This window comes from Phoca vitulina, unplaced genomic scaffold (genome assembly GCF_004348235.1).
Source record: "Phoca vitulina isolate PV1807 unplaced genomic scaffold, GSC_HSeal_1.0 scaffold65, whole genome shotgun sequence".
NCBI lineage: Eukaryota > Metazoa > Chordata > Mammalia > Carnivora > Phocidae > Phoca > Phoca vitulina.
In genome coordinates, this window is record NW_022589768.1 from 4,140,493 (window position 1) to 4,160,673 (window position 20,181).

At 52.6% G+C, this 20,181-nt stretch overlaps 1 protein-coding gene across 1 annotated transcript in view; it reads left to right on the forward strand.

The window, feature by feature from the left end:
- Nucleotides 1-20,177, forward strand: part of FSD2 (fibronectin type III and SPRY domain containing 2) — a 44,212-nt gene extending 24,035 nt beyond the window's left edge. The window contains exons 5-13 of the mRNA XM_032391848.1: nucleotides 944-966; nucleotides 1,964-2,085; nucleotides 4,172-4,327; nucleotides 6,582-6,716; nucleotides 7,475-7,625; nucleotides 9,781-9,914; nucleotides 11,766-11,898; nucleotides 16,419-16,595; nucleotides 18,561-20,177. Coding sequence (XP_032247739.1) covers nucleotides 944-966; nucleotides 1,964-2,085; nucleotides 4,172-4,327; nucleotides 6,582-6,716; nucleotides 7,475-7,625; nucleotides 9,781-9,914; nucleotides 11,766-11,898; nucleotides 16,419-16,595; nucleotides 18,561-18,813 — 1,284 coding nt within the window. The 3' untranslated portion in view covers nucleotides 18,814-20,177. The remainder of the gene's footprint in view (nucleotides 1-943; nucleotides 967-1,963; nucleotides 2,086-4,171; nucleotides 4,328-6,581; nucleotides 6,717-7,474; nucleotides 7,626-9,780; nucleotides 9,915-11,765; nucleotides 11,899-16,418; nucleotides 16,596-18,560) is intronic.
- The last annotated feature ends 4 nt before the right edge of the window (nucleotides 20,178-20,181 follow it).

Sequence of the window (20,181 nt, forward strand, 5' to 3'; positions counted from 1 at the left end):
CAACGGCAGTGTTCTGAGAGTTTTCTCGTCACCTCAGGTGGCCCCTTCGAGCCCCAGGGAGGAGGTTGTCTGGGCTAAAAAGACACCTCAACTCTCCAGTTACAAGCGCACCAATTTTAAATCTTTATAAACTCAAACATAAAAAAAAAAAAAATCCATTTTTTAATTTCCTTGAAATCCAGTTAAATCTGACCTCAAGGCCCCATGCCGCCGGACTGTGGGAATTTCAATCTCGGTCAGAGGTGGGGTCCCCTTTCTTCACAAGATCCCACAGGAATCTGGGCGGTTGTGGTGTCCGGGATGGGAGGGAGGGGCCCTCAGCCGCCAGAGCTTCCCAATTGCCACATACAACCTCCACGCTGACCCCGGGCCTCCACACTGACCCCCGGCCCGTGGCAGTCCCTTCAAGCCTAGCAGCACTTCCTTCCTGCCCTACTCCTGCTTGGGGCAAGGGACCTGCAACAGAAGCTGGAAAGCAAGTTGGCAGGCCCCGTGAGAGCCCCCAACATGCAGACCTCGTGAACCACTGGTCCCACAGTATTGCTGTATCTCAGAGACGTAATCCCGAGCGGGCAGAACGCGGTATGTGCGAAAGCGTTCTCACTGATGTTTCTAATGATGACGCCTTAGCAGTAGCCGAAACGTCCATGAAGAACAGAGGAACGGCTGCACAACACCGGCGTTCGCCTTCAGTGAACTGTTGTGCAGTCTCAGATTTTGGCGGAACAGAAGAGCATCTATCCCGTGGAGCGCTCACGCAGCGCGTCCCATTCAGGGCCAGAGCGCGGGCCTCGGCGGGGTGGTCTTGTTAGAGGTCTTGTGAGAGCCTTTCTTTTTCCTCATTTCCAAGTCTTAAAATGCGTTTGTGTCATTATATCGTTCGAAAAAGAAATGTATGTGCAAAATCAGTTTGATATTTTCTCCTTTTCCTCCTCCTCTTTAGGATGCTGTGGCCATGGCTGACAGGTAATACTTTTGTTCTGAAACACGTTTTCTCCTTCTGTTCCTTTCTCTGTTCCTCTAGTTTTCCAAATAGACTCAGTTCCCCTTGGGTGTATGGCCCCAGTTTCAGCTTTTGTGTCTGCCCCTAAGATCAAATAGCACTGGCTTTGGAGGGAAGATGGGGGTCACAAGGACCCGCTAGCACTGAATCTCAGGATCCCAGGGCTGGAAGGGAGCGTATGGCCAGGCCCAGCCAGCAAGCCTGTGGTTGGGTCTCCTTCGTGAGCCCCTCCTTTCACCAGGAGGAACCAGGATCCAGTGTCCCCAGCATCCCCCAGCTGTGCCAGGACCCAGACGAAGCACCGCAGAAAGTATGCACATCGTGGAGTCAGACAGGAGTTCAAATGCCGCTCCCCCCAGGACCCTGGGCAAGTCCAGCCGGCCTAGGACCCACCTTCCTGATCTGCAGACAAGAACAGTTTTATGGGAATTAAATGAGACATCTATAAAGCAACATGCATGCTGAAGCTTGATAACATAAGGGTTAGGAGAACAGGTTCTGGCAAAGGACACACCTGGTTTCAGATTCTGCCCCTGCCACTCACAAACCCCATGACTGCCAGGAGGCAGGAACGCTCAGAGCCCCTGTCCACCCTTAGCAGGTTGAGTGCGCTTGGCCCCATGGAGAAGAAGCCCCCCATTCTGTACATCTTGGGGCCTGGGGTGGCGTGTGGGGATGGGAGCTTCCAGATCAACACCTGTGCATGCCCCCCAGCTGACCCCCTTCCCTCCCCTCAAATGCACAGATCAGTCCCACCCTTCCCCATTGGAGACCCCATTGGAGACCCCCTGGGTCAGTCGCCAAAGCAGATGGCAGAAGGCAGCCAGCAGCATATTAAAATAAAGAAGTAAAAACCCAGCAAAGAAGCCCCTCTCGTGTATTACTAGGGACCCACACAGTAGACACACCCTAAGGAGCATGCCTCTTCATTCTCATTAGCGCGTCTTTTTATGCCAACAGACTTGGAAGATTCTTGAATACAGAAACAGACGTGGAGATCTCTACACAGCCTGACTTTGAAGACCAGACTCTGGACTTCTCTGACGTGGAGCAGCTCATGGGCTCCATTAACACCATCCCAGGTGCATATTTCACCTGCGTGCGCGCTTCCCACAAAGTTCCAGTTCCCTGAGCTTTGAGTTAGACATTCTGATGGCTAAAAAAATCATAAAGATTTAGGAGCAGGTATTCGTTCATTCTAATTTCATGTCTTTATGGCTCGTAAGGGGGAGAACAGTGGCTGACCTCCCCCAGGGTAAGTGCCTACCTCACTTTCCAGGGAGCCAACATCAGGCCCCAGGCAGCCTTGAAATACTTTTTGTTTATAGCTTGCCCAGATTCACAAACACCTGTTCACCTGCCCAAGTTACTCCAAGTAAGTAGCCCGAATTTTACTTACTTGACTAGCACAGTGGGTAGGAGATGAGCTTTGAGATCCCGTGGAGCTGGTGAGAATCCCAGGCCTGCTACTTCCTAGCTGTGTGACTCTGGACAACTTAACTACCTTCTCTGAGTCTTTCCTTGTCTGCAAAATGGACATAATAATGCCTCCTGGGGATATGGTGACAATTATATAAGGTGATATATGTATAGTATGTCACATGGTACCAGATAGCTCTTAAAAATATTGTGATTACTGATTTCTAAGAATAATACCGTAGTTCAGCTTTTTTTTTTTTTTTTTGACTGCTCACCTTCTCTTTCCCACCAACCCCCAACTACATTGTAAAAATGTTGTATATATCATTTTAGGTTTTTCATTTACACAGATATTTTGAAATAAGAAGGGAATTATTTTCTTTTGTAACCTGCTTTTTTTATCAAAACAATTATGATTAATATTTTCTTGCACTGATAAGTTCGTCTATAATGTCATTTTAATGAGTATATACCTTGATTTCTTTACTTAATCTTCAACTGGATTGGATGCTGGGATGTTTCTAGTTTTTCCCCATTAGAAACCACACTGTAATGGACATCCTTAATTATAAATCTTGGAGGCCATTCTTAGACTCATGGCTCGAGGGGTGATTTCACTGAGCTATGATGTCCATCGGATGATCCTTTCCCCTTCTAGGGATGGTGCTGCCCAAATGATCAGGCCCCAGCATTTGGAAAGAAAAGCACTATCACCCAAGTCAGTGCTTGAGACACATGGACACCTCACCCCCCTGAGTCCAGGTCCTGTGCAGACCACCCCCTCCTGCCCACATCTGCAGCCTCCTGAGCAGGTTCCCAACCCCCGGGCCATCTCTCTTCTCACTGCATCTCCTGCTCTTCTTGCTGTGGGGCTGTTCCTCGCAGGGTATAGAAGGACACCCGCTGTCCCTCCCAGACTTTGTCAGTTGGGGATACGGTGTCTTTCTCTTCCTCCCCTCCTTTGTCATGTCAGGACCTTCCAGGCCCTGGCCAGAGGGGAAAGGCTGAGCTGTGGCTAAGTAAACTCCTTGGAGTTTGGTTGTGTTCTTACCTGGCCTGAGCACTGTCAAAATTGGAAGCTGAGGTTGTTGAACCAAGCCTGGGTTGGAGGGAAGTCCTGGCATGGGAGAAGAATCATGGAGGAAAAACCAGGAGTGTTTCCTAGTTATGTGTGAGTCAGGGGAGTGGGGAGGCAGAAGTATTAACCTACAGAGAATTAACGAATTGACTCAGTAGATGGATTCTAAAGATGGTGGTTCTCAAAAGCACAACGGCACCCAACCCAGTCTTCTCTCATTATAACGAAGACATAGCCGTTGGACGGGTCCCCAAAGAAAGCAGAGCTTCCCTGTTGAAGACTTCTCTCCCTCCGTGGCTCACTTCAGGGTTGCAGCCACACCCCTGTGGTCCTGGCTGTCTTGCCTCTTTGGATGGCGTGGAAGGGGTCAAAGGACCCGAACCTAGGGCAGGTCTGGCAAACCACACCCCAGCCTGAGTCCTTGTCACGGAGCCGTCTGCCCCACACTTGTGTGGGTTTGTCAGAGCAGGAATGGACATGCTGGTTGTTGCTCGCAGGCTCAAGGTTGGGAGGGTTGGCCTTCCTGACCTTGTCCAGGCTGGGCTGCTGCTTCCACTGCCAAAGCCCGTAGATGGGTCGGGGGACCAGTAGTCCTAAGACCGGGGCCACTCCCATCCCACCTCTACGTAAGGCTCCTCACTTGTTTGTTTTTCTCCCTTTTCCTTGTCTAGCTCCTTCTGCTCCGGTGATAAACCCACAGGCCCCCAACTCTGCCACGGGGTCCTCCGTCCGAGTGTGCTGGAGCCTATACTCTGATGACACCGTGGAGAGCTATCAGCTGTGCTGCCGGCCAGTGCAGGACAGCTCGCCCGGGAAGGACCAAGCAGGTGAGGCTCTGCAAGGACACACTCACGTTCTGCAATGGCCAAGGGCCCTCAGAGGCCAGGGCCCTGCCTTCCTAGCGATCAGAAGGGCAGAGGTGGGATGAATCTGTGCATCTGTCGTGATCTAGAAACTGCCCAGAGGACGGGATGCAGGCAGGTGAGCGTGGCAGAAAGGGCGAGAAAAGCAAGTTGGCTGGGGAGAGTCACAAGGCCAGGCTAAGGTGTCTGGAGTGTAGATAGAGCTGTCAGGTCAGAGTTGCCCTTGGGATGAGTCCCTGGCTGCACTGTGTGCAGGAAAGGTGGGGACACCCCTCCTTGAGGAGGCCCAGCTGGGCTGTCTGGGTTCTAATGGGCCTAGCCTGTGAGGGGAGGGTAGGCTGGCTCTTCTCAGAGCAACCCTGTGTTGGTAGAGACCAGAAGGGTAGCCCACAGACCCTCATGAGGGGTAGGGGGCCTCTGCAGCTTGGACAGGCTACTGCTGCTCAGACCCACGTTCCCAGGCTGAGCAAGCTCCTGGGAACAGACCCTAGCCTCACTTGGGGCAGCCCATCCTCTTCCCAGGGAAATGGAGCTGGCTGGTGTGGGGCTAGGCCTGGGGTAGCTGCCTCCCCCCGCCCCACGTAACAGATAAGCCATTTACCTGTTGAGAAGAGCGGGTCAGACGGTAGAGGAGCCCCAGGTGAGCCCCTGGAGGAATCGGGGGACCAAGGCTAGCCGGCAGGGCCTGTCCTTTGTGCATGGAGGCAGAGCGAGGTTGGGGGAGAGGGCCTTGGGGATTTCCACTTTATGGACGCAGAGACTGAGACCCCGGGAGAAATGAGCTGTCCATGGGGACACATTGGGTGATGGCAGAACCAGGACAAGAGTCAAGTCTGCAGGCTCCCTGCACAGAGCTCTGCTCCTTGTACCGGGCCAGGCAGGTGGAGGGTTCTAGGTGCCGAAAGTGAGGATGGTTTTTCTGACCAGGGACCAGGAAGGAAGGGGATTTTTTTAAAAAATTTAAATTCAATTAATTAACATATAGTGTATTATTAGTTTCAGAGGCAGAATTCAGTGTTTGATCAGTTGCATATAACACCCAGTGCTCATTCCATTACGTGCCCTCCTTAACGCCCATCACCCAGTGACCCCATCCCCCACCCACCTCCCCTCCAGCAACCCTCAGTTTGTTTCTTAGAGTTAAGAGTCTCTTATGGTTTGTGTCCTTCTCTAATTTTGTCTTATTTTTCCCTCCCTGTGACCCTCTGTTTTGTTTCTTAAATTCCACATAGGAGTGAGATCATATGATAATTGTCTTTCTCTGATTGACTTATTTCACTTAGCATCATACCAGGAAGGGGAATTCTTAAGAAAAGTAAGTTTAAGTGATGCTAAGGGAGGTCAGAATAAGGTGAGCAGACGGTGAGGGTGGTCTGAGCAAAGACTTAAGAGGGCACGGTGGGGAAAGAGGAAGACTTTAGAAGGGAAGTCTGGGACCAAGAAGCCAGACCTGATTAAGCCCAGCTCTTGTCGTGAATCCACTCTGTTGATACTCCCTGTAGATGCGCAGAAGAAGCCAATGTGTGGGGGCTGTTCCTGGCAATCTGTGAAGATTTTTTAAATGGACTGCTTTGTGATAAAGGAACTGATATCAGAGGGTGGATTCATGAGTTTTCACTGCCTTCCAAGAGTCTGGGGAGGTTTGGAGGTGTATCAGTTAGCTTTTGCTGTGTAACAATACCCTACCCCGCCCTACTCCACACATATATACACAACTTGTCGCTTAAAATGACAAACATTTATTATTTCTGATAATTCTGTGAGTTGGCTGGATATTCTTCTGGTCTGGGCCAGCTGGGGTAGGGCTGGATGGTCTGGGATGGCCTCCCTTACAGATCTGGGGACACGGCTGTGACGGATGGGATGACTTGGACGGCACCTGGTCTCATTGTCCAGGAGGCTGGCTCGGGCTTGTTCACACGGAAACGGACGTGTTCCCAGCAGCAAGAAGACAAGCCCCTGTGTACCGGCATTTCCCAAGCCTTTGCCTGCCAGCATCCTGCTTGCTGCTCTCCCATTGGCCACGGCAAGTCCCACGGCTGAGCCCATCAAGGGATGGCAGGAAAAACCGAACCACATTGCAGAGGAGTGCACTTACAGGGATGGGAGGAATCTGTGGCCAGTTTTGTAATCTACTACAGGGAGATTCAGCACAACTAATCTGGAGCTACTTGGCCTATTTTTAGGGTTGAATTCTTGTGTTTTTTTTTTTCTTCAGAGTTTACAATGACTGTCAAAGAAACCTACTGCGCAGTGACAAATCTTGTGCCAAATACCCAGTATGAATTTTGGGTCAAAGCTCAGAACGGGGCCGGCCCCAGCCCCGCCAGTGAGCGTGCGCTATACATGACAGGTAATGGGGCCCACTTGTGTCTGGAGCAGGACCTTACCCCAGGGGATGCGGGGGTCACGGCTTCCTAGATGTGGCAGGAGCCTCGATTTCATTTGGCAGGGCAGGAATAGCTGTATATTTTTCTTTCACTGAATGCACCAAATCTGAATTCCTAGAAAGGAAGGGACACTTGCTCAGAGTTGGTCTCAGAATACCAAAAAGCCTGCTCACGATCACAGTGCTGTAGCACTTTTCAACCCCCTTCTGCTCCGGGAACGTGGGAAAGGGATGTCCCGTGTCTTGGTCCATCTGGGTGGCCATAACAGAACAGCCCAGACCGAGGGGGTCATAAACGACAGACATTTAGCTCACGGCTGTGGAGGCTGGAGGGTCCAAGGTCACGGTGCCAGTATGTTCAGTGTCTGATGAGAAGCCTTCCTGGTTCAGCACGCCGGGCTCTGTTCCAGCTGAGTCCTCACACAGCACAAAGGGGCTAGAGAGCTCTTTGGGTTCTCTTTTATAAGAGACGTCCTCCTTCTCATCTCCCAGAGACCCCACAGACCATCACATTGGGGAATAGGTTTCAACACATGAATTCGGCTGTGGGGAGGGTTGTCGGGGGGGACACAGATACTCCGGCTGTTGCACCTGGTTTGCTTTTTCTTGCACCAAATCTCTTTTGTGCAAGGACAGTGCTCGTGCTGTCTGGCCAGGCTCCGGGCACACTGGCTGGGTGTGAGCAGGATGGCTGTTCATCTCTCCCTTTGTCCTGCACCCAGCACCTTCCCCTCCCATCATAAAAAGCAAAGAGATACGGAGCTGCGAAGAGGCTGCGCTCATCTGCTGGGAGTCTGGAAACCTGAATCCCGTGGACTCGTACACGGTGGAGCTGACCCAGGCGGAAACCCCCGAAGCATCGGGCGTGACCGAGTGAGTCCCGGGGCTGTTCGCTGGGCACGAGGCCTGATGCTTGACACAGTGACACAGCTCAGGAAGTACGTGGGGTCCGGAGGGAAGGTCAGAGTTCGGGACACATGGGAACCTTAATTTGGGGCTACTTCGTTTTCATGAGAAGTTGCTGGAATGGTATTACTGAAAGTGCATGATGAGTGAATAAATGGTTTAAACCTCGGGTTGGCTTTCTCAGCCCGACAACGGTTTACCGTTCATTCATTCAGCAAGTATTGCGGGCCTAGATGGTGCCAAGTCCGTGCCTAGGCTCTGGGAGACTAGACAGACAAATTTCCTCCCCTACGGAGCTGACTGGCAAGTGGGGGCAAACAGAAAACAAGAAAACAAATGCATAAGGTGCTGGAGGAACTGAGAGACCCACCCCGCTGGAATTGAAAGGGGAGGGAGAGCATCATGAGGCAAAACAAAAGAGGTTAGAGTTCCGCGCACAAAGAACTTTGTGTCCGTGGTGGGAGGCTGTCTGGAGGCCCACGTCCACCCCTGGCTGGCGGAGCTGAAGGTGTTCACAAGTGGATGAGGCTGGGGTCAGCTGCCCCAGGGACCCGCAGGTCCCACGGGTGTGTAGCTGTGTGCAGTGGAAGACACATGGATACACCTCTGGTCTACAACCAGGCAGTCCCAGAGTTTACAGAAGAGGGGTGAACCAGCCAGGGAGCCCAGGACAGCCAGCACGTCCAGGGGATGCCCAGCTGTGGAGCACAGAGTGCATCCACCTGGCTCTGGAGAAATGGAAGAGGCAGGGCTGCTGTCAACTCTTAGGGAAGACGGGCTCCTCTCTGCTGAATGCCGGGCTGGAGCCTGGCCATCTGTCCCACGCACCCTCTGTTCCAGGTAGAATCCATGTGTCCACAGCCATAGCAAGGCTGACCTTGGTTATTCTAGAAATACTCAGGAGTGGGGCAGGGGTGGTCCGATGGCTCTGGCCACCTGAATGATCCAGATTTCCTTTGCAATTTGTGGTGATGCCTTAGGAGCACCCGACACCTAGCACCAGCCCACAAGGACGGGTGGTCGGTGACCTGGGTGATCTGGGGTAGCGCCTGCTCTCCTAGTACAAGTCTAATCATCTTGAAGAAAAGACAAAACTCCCTCACACACTAGCCCTTTCCTGCTAGCTCACCCCGTACCAGCTTCTCTTCCCTGTCTGGCTCCAGCCACACTGTCACACTTCAGTTCTCCTCCTTCCCGCGCTCCTTCCCGCCACATGCCTGTTCTACGGAGGAGACTCCTGCCCCGTTTCGTCCAGTGACTTCCAAGTCATTCTTCAGAGCTCAGCTCAAAAGTCCCCTCTGCAGCATCAGGCACTCTGTAGTACGCTGTCACCATGTCATGGTCACCACCTCACATTTCCTCCCGTGGTGGCTTGAGGAGTGCCTCGCTACCCATCCGGACTATGAGCTCTGTGAGGCCAGGGACTACGTTAGTTTTCCCCAGAGCCTCCGTCTGCAGCGCCCAGAACCTAAGGTGCCTGGTTAATATTTAGTGAAGGACGTGGGAATGTGCCCCTGTGGCCTGAAGCTGCAGCCTTCAGACGACCTGGACACCCAGGCCTCGTCGGGTGAGGGTGTGGTATCCGGAAACGGGCATCACCCCGAAGGCTTCTCTTTTTCCCTGGGCTGAAATGGGTTTAGCAGTTGCAGGACTAGACAATGGCAGTTATGAGCCTGTATTCGTGTCCAGTAGAATTTAAATAAATTGGGTTTTTCCCAGGAGGCTTCTGTTTGTCCATCAACACAGACGGAGGCCTGCTAGGGGCCCAGCGCTGGGCTCAGGTAGGTGGTCCTCAGCCCCGGTCAGCCAGCCCAGGTGGGCGCACCGCATCCCAGTGCATGCCTACCTCCACTGACACAGCATTAGACGCCAGGCGTGGGGCTAGGTGCCCGGGCCCCCAGGGTGCGGATCCCAGAGGGAAGAGGGCCACACACACCAGGAGTCACAAAGGAACGAGGAAAGTGGACTGTGGGAGGACACGCTCCTGGCAGTGCTGCTGTTGGTCGGAGAACGGGGGTGCGAGGCTGGGTTTAAATTCCCAGCTTCGAAGGGGAGGCCTGGTGGCAGGGCCTGGCCGCCCGGTCCCACCGCGCGGTGACCGTGGCTCTGCTTCCTCGTGCAGGTCGGTTGTGGGCATCCCATCCTGCGAGTCCCTGGTGCAGCTGCAGCCCAGGCAGACCTACACGATCTACGTCCGAGCCCTCAACGTGGGGGGTCCCAGTGCAAGGAGCGAGCCCGTGACAGTGCACACCACAGGTAAGTGCCCGGGCCACATGCTCCCGGGGACCTAAGGGAGCCGCCCTGTGGCCGACCAGAGCTGCATGACTTCGCTGGAAAATATGGCAAGTCAGGCCAGGAAGGGGTTCGGGGATGTCAAGGCCCTGGGGTCCATTTTATAGACAGGGGACTGGAGGCCCAAGTCATAGAGCAGTTTGGTGGCGACTCAGGGGTCTTTCTCCATGCCCTCAGGTCGGCTAGAGGCTTGTCACCCTGGACCTGGGTGGCCCAGACACCTCATCGCTCACACAGGCCACACGCCACCCTTGGGATGGCATCGTTATGCCCAGCAGGGGCTTTTGGCCTTGGCGGGTCTCCTGTTTCTGCTGTCAGCCCCAGAATCTCCCACCCACCCACAGGCCCAGCTTGGACCTGGCTGCTCAGCCTCTTCCTAGGCCCTGTCTGGCCCTGGTGGGTGCCACACCCCCAAGCCCAGCCCCGTCCCCTTCTCACTTGCCATCCTCCTGTCACACAAACCCAGATCTTGGGCGAGCAGAGACATCGCTAGCAACACTCCCTAACTCTGCTTTCCCAGCACTGCTTAGCTGTGGGCTCTGAGCTTTGTCACCGTGCCCTGGGGCCCAGTGGCTCTTCGACCCCTCACAGAGCCAGTCCCGCTCAGGCCGGCTGACGGGGCGGCGGGCAGGTAGGAAGCAGAAGCAGGGAGCTGGAGCCCGGGCTCTGACTGGGATCGTTCCCTAAGGGACGTTGTGTCATTCTGTCCTCCTTTCCAACGCCGGGAGGAGAGCTGTGTGATTAATTCCTGCCCTGTTTCTTCCACACAGATGGGGAAAAACCAGCTGAGGGGCCACGGAAAGCCCCAGAGCTGGTGTGGGCTCGTGCTGGGATTAGGACTCAGGTTTTTCTGTTCTGTTGGCCCGGGGCCTGCCTTTACTTGGCTGGTCCTCCTCGTTTTCTGTGCTGACCTGGTGTTTTGAAATGTCAAATTCGGGCTGTTTCAATGAGAGAGAACAGAGCAAAAGCTACAGCCAGCTCTTGATTATTCAGTCATTTCTGACTTAGTTTGTTCATATAAATTTTTTTAAGAGTGTATTTATGAAAGGGGCACCTGGGTGGCTCAGTCGGTTAAAGCATCTGACTCTTGATCTCAGCTCAGGTGTTGAGCTGAGGGTCCTGAGCTGAGATGGTGACGCCCGAACCCAGGTTTGAGATGAAGAGAAGTAACAGGATAGGAACTTGAGAAAAACAGAACTTAGCTATAAGACACAGGAGTGGAGAATGAGTCATTGTGCTCTCAAATGACGGATTTTTTTTTTACTAAATAATTTGTTCTTCAATCTATTCCGTACCACTTTGTGATGGGCTTTGTTTTAACCGTGATTTGGGGAGGGCTGTCATCTCCTTCCCTCTCCCCCACGGCCCTAATTGAAATGTTGAATTTCGCTTCCCTTTGTCAGATGGATCAGTAAGAATCTCCTCAATTCCTGTTTCCCCTGGCAGGTGGGTTAGAGGTTCCTGTCTGTGAGCCGGCGTTTACAGCCTCCCGGTTCAGAGAGCAAAGCCTCTGGAATCAGAGGGGCTTGGGGGTTCAAATTTGAGTTCTGTCATTTGTCGGTTGATTTTTTTAACCACCCATGCCTCAGTGTTCTCCTCTACAAGGGAAAATAATAACAGCTGTTTCTAAGGGTAATTGGTGAGGACTGAACGAGCGAAGACTTGCAAACCGCTCCTGGGAGCTAGGCACAGGGACCCTGGTGCGGGGTAACTGCCCCCCACCGCCGTGGTTAGGAACAGGAGGGGCAGGACCCCGCGAGGCCCAGGCTGCCAAGAGGAGGGGGCAGCAGTGATGGGCTGTTTCCACCTTCACAGGCAGCTGCTTTCCCCTGAACCAGCACACCTGCCATCCCTGGCTGACCCTTTCTGAAGACGGGTTTACCGTCATGCGACGCGAAGGGAAAACCCCCGCGAAGGAGCCGCTCCCTGGCAAAACCCAGTTTACCAGGTACTTTTTATCAGCCTCTCACTGGAACGTTCTGTGAACCTCCCTAATACTCGCTGTTGTTCAGGTGAAAGTGGGTGATGACAGATGCCGTCTTGAAGAGGGAAAGAGGTCCCAGAAATGGATGAGGGCCGAGAGGCCTGGTGGGGAAGGGAGGCTGGGGAGGTGGAGGGAAAGGGTCTGGCTGGTGTGGGCTGAAGACACATGTGGCCGCGGAGGTCGGGTCCTGGGCGGGAGGAGCCGGACCACGAAGCCAGGCCGAGGGTCACACCAGCAGGCAGCGGGAGAGCTGGACGAGGACAGGACGGAGGTCTCCCAGGGCTGGGCCCTGCACTCCATCTCCTACACCGTGAAACCTTATTTTAAAACTCCTGATGAAAACCCACGATGGGGGGGGGGGGGCGCCTGGGTGGCTCAGTCGTTAAGCATCTGCCTTCAGCTCAGCTCATGATCCCAGCATCCTGGGATCAAGCCCCGCATTGGGCTCCCTGCTCCGCAGGAGGCCTGCTTCTCCCTCTCCCACTCCCCCTGCTTGTGTTCCCTCTCTCGCTGTGTCTCTCTCTGTCAAATAAATAAATAAAATCTTAAAAAAAAAAGAAAAAGAAAACCCATGATGGAGCCTGAGCCAGAGTCGGCAGGGAAGACGGGGATTGCACTAGTGCCTGAGCTGAGGGAGGGGTGGTCCCCCAAAGGTGGGCGCCGTCTGTCTACATCTGTAGCTGTTTCCAGACCTTAGCGCTCCATTCACGTTGAATGGAGCTTTCCAAATACTTAAAGCAGACTTGAACTCAGGAGCAAATACACGCTACTGAAATAGAAAAGTCAAAGCAATGGGAGAGAAAGAACAAATAGGTTACGTTCAAGAGCGAATTCCATTTCCAGGATTACACATGAAGGGTGGCTCTCAGCTTCCCAGCAGTCAGGAAAAGAAGAGGTGGTGGTGGGTTGGATTTAGAGTCGGGAGGATCTTCTAAGGAGGAAAAGGGGCTCTCCTATGGGGGCTGCAAGGGCCACTGACGCAAACAGTATCCAGCCTCCCTGCCGGGGTCCTCCACTCTCCCGGGGCTGGCTCCTCCTCTGATGTTGGCTCCCTGCTGGCGTACCTACTGTGTGTGTATTAAGCACCTACTGTATGTAAGTGTTAGCGTGCACAGGGTACAGTGGAAAACTTTATCCTTGCCCGCCTCTGCCCGTTGAGCCCAGGGTTGGGGGGCATGGAGAAGGGTAGGAAGCCATAAAGGTCTTACCTGTGTTTAAAAAAAAAATTCAACGGAGTAGATTTTATTTTATTTTATTTTATTTATTTATTATTTTTTTAAAGATTTTAATTATTTATTTGAGAGAGAGAGAGAGAGAGAATGACAGAGAGCACAGGTAGGGAGGAGGAGAAGCAGGCTCCCTGATGAGCAGGGAGTCCAATGTGGGGCTCGATCCCATGACCCTGAGATCATGACCTGAGCCAAAGGCAGACACTTAACCAACTGAGCCACCCAGGCGCCCCTCAACGGAGTAGATTTTAAAGATCGTATTGGCTTTATTCAGTGATGTACGAACTGGGCAGGAGCTGCAAGGAGCTGCACAAGATGAAAGACTTCCATGGGCCGAGTGAGCAGGAGCAAAGACGTTACGGAGGGCAGCAGGTGGTTGTGGCAGGCTAAACTCTTTCAGGGGCAGCAGGGTTCCTCAGGCATGTCACCTCACTAGTGCTCATCAGGCAATGGCTGGTTGACCGGTTTAAGATTCCAGATCTGAGAGAACTGTCACTGTAACTGGGTTGTCTCGGTTTGGTGACATGGGGCTTAGCATGATGGACTCCATTTTGGGCCTGTTGTCCTGTTTTCAACCTGTTTGGTACCTGGCTGGTACCAGTGTGAGGTGTCTCTCTCGGGCAGTTCCCAGGTAGGCCCCTCCCCGTGGCGGCCCCTCCCAGCCCACCAACCCCCGCACCTACAGCTCGAGGTCTGCCGAGGTCTGCTGGGCCCTCCCGGGAAGTTCTCTGGGACAGGATCCTCTCAAGAACAACACGAAGGCAGCTTTCATGCAGTGGGTTCCATTCCCACCAGGTCCCCTGAAAGCACCCACCTCTGACCCGGCCGGTGCTCCTTCACTCTGTGTGAACCACAGGAAAGCTCCCTGGGCAGACAGAGCCTCACGTCTCCAGCTCCAGCCCCTCGGTGTTGCACTGAAAGTTGCGAAACAGTTTTTGGCCACCGAGTCCTGCATAGGTGGTCTAGCACCTCACCTGGAAGTACGGGAAAGCTCCCCATCTAGTGCTCTGTTCGTGGCTTTTTGGGGCCCAGCCAAGCTGAGTTAGTCCCATTTCAGTATTGTTACCGGTCTATCTGTTGCCCTGTGAAACACCATGCTGGGTGCTGGGGGTAAGAGACAAAGATACTGTCCCTGCCCACCTGACTCAGACTGGCAAGTCGGGGAGACACAGGTGTCAGACACACCTATGAAGTAAGTTTTTAGACGTATGGACAAGCATTGTAGGAGCCCCAAGGAGGAAGGCTTCCCGCAGGGGCAAGGGCTGGAAGGATAAATGGGGATCCTCCAGGCCGACGGCGGATTGCCTTCTGCCTGTACAAACAGCAGAAGCCAGAGAGGCTGTCTGTTGGGAGAACCACGAGCAGCTGAGTGTGTCAGGGGTGTAGGGTCCATAACGGGAGGAGGCAGGAGATGAGGCAGGAAAGATGGACTCGTTCTAGTGCAAAACAGGTTTGGATCTTACCCTTCCGGTTGTGGAGCATTCAAGTAGGGGAAGTGACAGGGTCAGATTTACATTCCAAAAGGATCACACTGGCCGAGAAGTGTGAGCTAGGGAAGTGTGTGTGTTGGGGCGGGGGGCAAGGAGACCAGAGGAGAGTGGCCAGCTGGTTAGGGGGCGGGCAGGGGCAGGACGGGTCAGGGGCTGTAATTCTATGGAGTGCTGATCAAGTGCCAGACACGTTCCAAGTGCTTTACGTGGATGATCTCATTGAATCACCACAGCAGCCTGTGAGGTCCAGACCATCATCAGTCCAATTTGACAAATGAGAAAATTGAGGCACAGAGAAGTGAAGGAATTTGCCCACGAGCACACTGCTAGTAAGGGTTGGGGTCAGAATTCAACTAGAAGCTGAGCTTATAACCACTACATTATTCCTGTCTTAGTTTGCTGCCTTGGGTTATTAGGTAGATAGTAACTCTGTTAACTGAAATGGGAGAAAACATGAGGGGTAAATACCCCTCCCCACCACAAGCAAAACACACAGTTTGGTCGGCGGGAGAGGTAGGAAGGTGTAAGTTCCGTTTGGGACATTCTGAATGAGAGACAGCAGGTGGGTGGACATGTGGGTCTGGAGCTTGGAGTAGAGACAGCTTCGTTTTACAGAGGAGTGACTTTATGTGCAGTCTGCTTCCCAAAGCTTTGCGTGACCTTCAGAACTTGGGGTGTGAGCACGTGAGGGTGATCTGGCTGCAACATCTGTCACCCCATGGATCACCAGGGTTGATGTGGCTTATCTGGCTGGCTAGGCAGGGGTCCCCTTCCTCCCTCACCGCTCCATGCGCGTCCCTCCCAAAGCTGCACACTGGGTCGAAGAGGACGACCTTCCCGGATAGAGGAGGACCGTTCTTAGGTCAAGGGTATAGGAGTAGCTGCGCTCCCCTCTAGAACCTCCAACAAGCTCTGAAGGTCCATTTGTAGGAGAACATACGTAGTCAAGCTTCCAAGACTCCAGACACATCCCACGGAGGCCCTGCATGTGGCCGTCTGCCTTTAAAGAAAGAAATAAACAAATAAATAAATAAGAACTTGGGGTTTGAGTAGAGATCATGTGTTAATGACAGCTAAACAAATCTGCCTAGGGATTTGGGGAGCCACCTTGAGTTTGGCTAATGTAGGAATTTCCTGCCGGAGGTAGAATATTCATTTTGGAGATACGGATGTGGTCCAATTTCCAACGAGAACCTCTCTCTGGAGAATGCTGCATTGTTGTAAAACAAAACGTAACTCTGCCCTTTGTAAGTGTAATTGTTCCCGGTGGCATCTTGGACGTAGATTCTGATCATCTGTGAGGAATTTGCTCTTCGCTCTTCTTGGGTCTGCGCCTGTGATGCGACTCCCCGTCTGCTGCTTGTGGCCGCCCCATGGTGGGCATCACCTCGAAGACCCTCGAGCTGGTTCGCAACCTCGAGCACATGGTTCTCCCGACAATGCTGAGTTCCGTGAGGTTTCAGTCCCTTTCTTTTTTTTTTTTATCGACAAGTGAACCAAACCTTTGTTACTCAAAAGGCCGATCATTTAAAAATGCAAACAGAGCCTTTTCTACCAGCGGGGTAAGGATCCTCTTGTGATCTCAGCATCGGTCAGACGGGCTTTGCGAGCTGAGGGCTGCCGCTTCGCGAGGGAGGCGGTCAGAAGCCCTCCCTCCACATTTATCGGCCACCTGCTGACCGGCCCCAACAGCTGGTGTCACTCAGCGGCACGGCCAGGCTGGCGTCGCCCCCAAATCACATGTGCTCCCACTTTCTAAACCCAGGTGTGTTGCCGTCATGGGGAATCTAATTCCAATCCGAGGGCGCCACTACTGGGAGGTGGAGGTGGACGAGCGTGCCGACTACACGGTGGGTGTGGCCTTTGAAGATGTCCCTAAACAGGAGGACCTGGGAGCAAACTGCCTGTCCTGGTGCATGAGGCACAGATTTGCATCATCGAGGTAAAGTAACATCCAGACAGCCAGCGTTAAAATTTGCTTTGAAAGAAGAGATCAGGAGGTTTCCCTAGCAATAACTAAGGCCTACAGTATGTCTTAGGAAGTATTTTAGGGTATTTCAGGGCTCTTTTCTAGCCCTTTTCCCTAAAGTCCAGATGAGAAGAGAAAGAGCAGCTTTGGGATAAAAGTAGCTAAACTTCACAAAGAGCTTGTTCTGCACCAAGCACTGTTCCACACTCTTGGATGTACTATCCCATTTACTCCTCACAATTCTCTTATCCCATTTTAAAAATAAGAAAGCTATGCCTCACAGAAGTTGGATAATCCACCCAACATGGGTTTTCAGAGCTTGGAATCAAATCCAGGCAGTCTGGCTCCAAAGACAGCATTCTTCACCACTAAGTGATTGGTTTTTCGTGTTCAACTTGTGTTATTAAATGGATACAGTTTGGTTTGAAGCCCCAATTGCGTCTTTGTAAGCGGGCAGAGGCTTAACAGTTACGGCTCATTCTGGCTTGCTTCTGCTGCTAAGCACTCTATCGTCTCCGCATGGACTAGTTCTAAAAAGCTGGGAAAATCCCATGAGGCCCCCAGGCCAGTGGACATTGTCAGACTTGGAAAGCCATTGTTGCAACCTCCCTTCACCTCAAAAATTGTAAAACTTCACACCATTTTCCCAGCACCTCTTGTACTGTGGGGCCTCTGACCCTCACTGGCTTGCTGAATCCTATTAATGTTTGATCTAATGTTCCCTGCTTGTGAGCCTCCGTCATGGTTAAACACTCTCTGTCATACCCACACGTACGTGGGAAGACCAGCTTTCCCCCTGTAAGACACTTGGACTAGAATTGCCTCTACTAAACCTCAGACCCAGTTGGAGGAATACAAGAAATACTAGGCACGGAGCCAGATGGTTTCTTTGGATTCTGCCTGAAGTAAGGCTAAAAATCACTGTCCTCTCCTAGAAAGGTAAAAACGAAGGGCAGAGAAAGAGGAGGACAATAGAGGAAGAGTAGGGGTCTGGGGGAGGTCAGGAGACAGAAGAGCATGGGAACATGAGACAGCATGAAGAAGGCAGGCCGGAAGCCAGGAACCAGGGCTAGAGCAGTTTCATGCAGTCCCATCTTGGAAAGATGTGTGAGCGAGAGACAGAGGTAGGAGTGGAGGGTGAGGGTTGGGTATCCTAGCTGACTCACGTTTCTTGCTTTAGTCTTGCCTCTGCTGTGGTGGGAGGAAGGTAGAGGGAAGGGAAGTTTCTGGTGGCTGCTTAGCTAAGAAAAGGAGCTGAGGGGAAGATGAGGCGAGACGGGCCGGCTTGCTTTCACACTCGGAGACTATTCCAAGTGCTCCTCCCGGGTGCGCGGACCAGCGTGTTGGCACTGAGCTCTGCGAATGTCTGGGCAGCAGGGGGAGGAAGTCCCTGTGGCTGGTTTCGGTTCCAGCCATTTTTCAAAGCACACAAGCTACAGAGCATGGCGAGAGGGTGCTGGGCTTACACTGCAGCGAACGTGACAGGCCCCCAGTGGCCCTGCTAAGGCTGAAGGTTTGAGAATTGTGCCTGAGGACCTGTGCACAGACTCTCCCAAAGGGCCCGTTTTATTACATGAAACATCATGAGGCTGCCTGTTTCCAATGTCTTTGTAATCAGAGGCTTTATACGGCTGATCCTTAAATCCAAAGTTTTAAAACATCTATTTCTACACAAATTTTGATGCAATAGTTTATATTACTGTATGTAAGTTTTTTAGGTTAAGAGATTGCTCAAAAACAAACGGAGTTTAAAAATATGTCTCTTAGGACAAATTTTAGAAAAGAGACATATAATTTGGGAAATGGCCTGTTTTGGTAGTTAATTAAAAAAAATAACACCATCATAGGAGTATTTGAATAAAATGAATAGGAGATGTTCTGAAAATAACCCATCTACAGAATTTCTGAAGCTTTGTTATATCCACATTTAATTTTCAGGCATAAGTATGAGTTCCTGCACAACAAGACGACTCCAGATATAAGAATAACAGTGTCCCCAAGGAAGATTGGTGTTCTGTTAGACTATGAAAATTCAAAATTGTCATTTTTCAATGTGGACATTTCTCAGCACCTTTACACGTTCAGCTGTCAGCTCCACGGATTTGTGCATCCCTGTTTTTCTTTGGAAAAGCCTGGCTGTCTGAAGATACGGAATGGCACTGCAATGCCAAAGCACGTCACTTTCTATTAGAGCATTCCGATGCCCGGCTTCCTGTCTCTCTGCCGTACCCACCCCTGTGAGCCACTCACCTCTCAGCCGGCGGGGCTGGGCGTTCAAGCACCACGCACCCGGCACAGTTCCGGCTCACGCTCTCCTCTGGCCGCCTGGCGTGCTGACGCTCGTTTCACCGGACCTGGAGTCTAGTCCTGCGCACTGCCGCCCGTGTGACCTTAGGTTAGTCATTACCAGGCCCGGCTGTCACGGGAGGGCTCGGCCAACGTGAACTCAGAGGTCCTTCAAGTGGTCAGACTGTACTGGTCTATTGGTTTATAGGCAAAGTATCTGAATCTCCAAGGCCTGCAGAGCTCGGACTGAGGGGCAGGGGAAAGGAAGGGATGCTAAGTGACGTGTCGCCAGCGGCCAGAACAGACCTGAGAAGGCGAGGGGCCGTCCACAAAGAGAAGCAGGGAAGCCACGGGCCTTGCCCTCTCCTGTTTTCCCAGCAGTTATCGGCACTGTGATGAGGGGGTCTCCCGCTGAGCACTCGGTGACACCCCGTTCCCACGCCTAATTCCGTGAGGGCAGGGATGGTGTCTGTCTTGTTCATCATCCAGCCGCTAAGGGCTGACACGTAACGAACAGGTGGTACACAGCACATATAGAATAAATTAGTATCTTCTTCATCCCACCACTGCTCCTGGGCTCTCCCTGCTCTCGGGGTCACGGACGGCGGGGCTCTTTCACAACGCAGCAAAGGACGCGCGGCCAGGAGATGCAGACAGCGTGGAGGGGAGGCGGTATGAAGGCCCAGAAGGGCCCCTGCAGCTTGATGGCAAGACTGGGGAAATGGAGCCCTCTGCACCGCTGCATGCTTCGGGTTACACAGCAGACTCCCCATCAGTGTGGTGCTTTCACTGCATGGGGGGGGGTAGGAATAAACCAGGAAGAAACAGACTTAGTGGCAGCTGATCCTAGAACTGTCCCATAAAGAGAACCAGATTTGAAATCAGACCTACGCTTGATCGCTACTCTGTAACTGCTTTGCCGTCAACCCTAGAAAAGTCCCACTATTTCAAGAGCTGTTTCCCTTAAACAAAGAAAAAACAGTACCCATTTCATAGGACTGGGAGATTTAACGACGAACGCGAGAGTGCACAACAGTGTAGGGCGCGCAGCAAATGCACCGCGGTTTCTGAAGAGAAGACACCAGCCCACCAAGCCCCAAGCTGAGCACTGGTGGGCGAAGTGGTCTCCCCACCAGCCACTCTGGGACTTCCTGCCTGGATGCTCTTGCCCGTCCTGCGACCACAGGACCCGGCCCCACCAGCTGCATTCTCGGTTCTCCAGCCCAGGTGTCTGGTTGTCTCTTAAAACTCTGCACACAGCATCTTCCAGCCT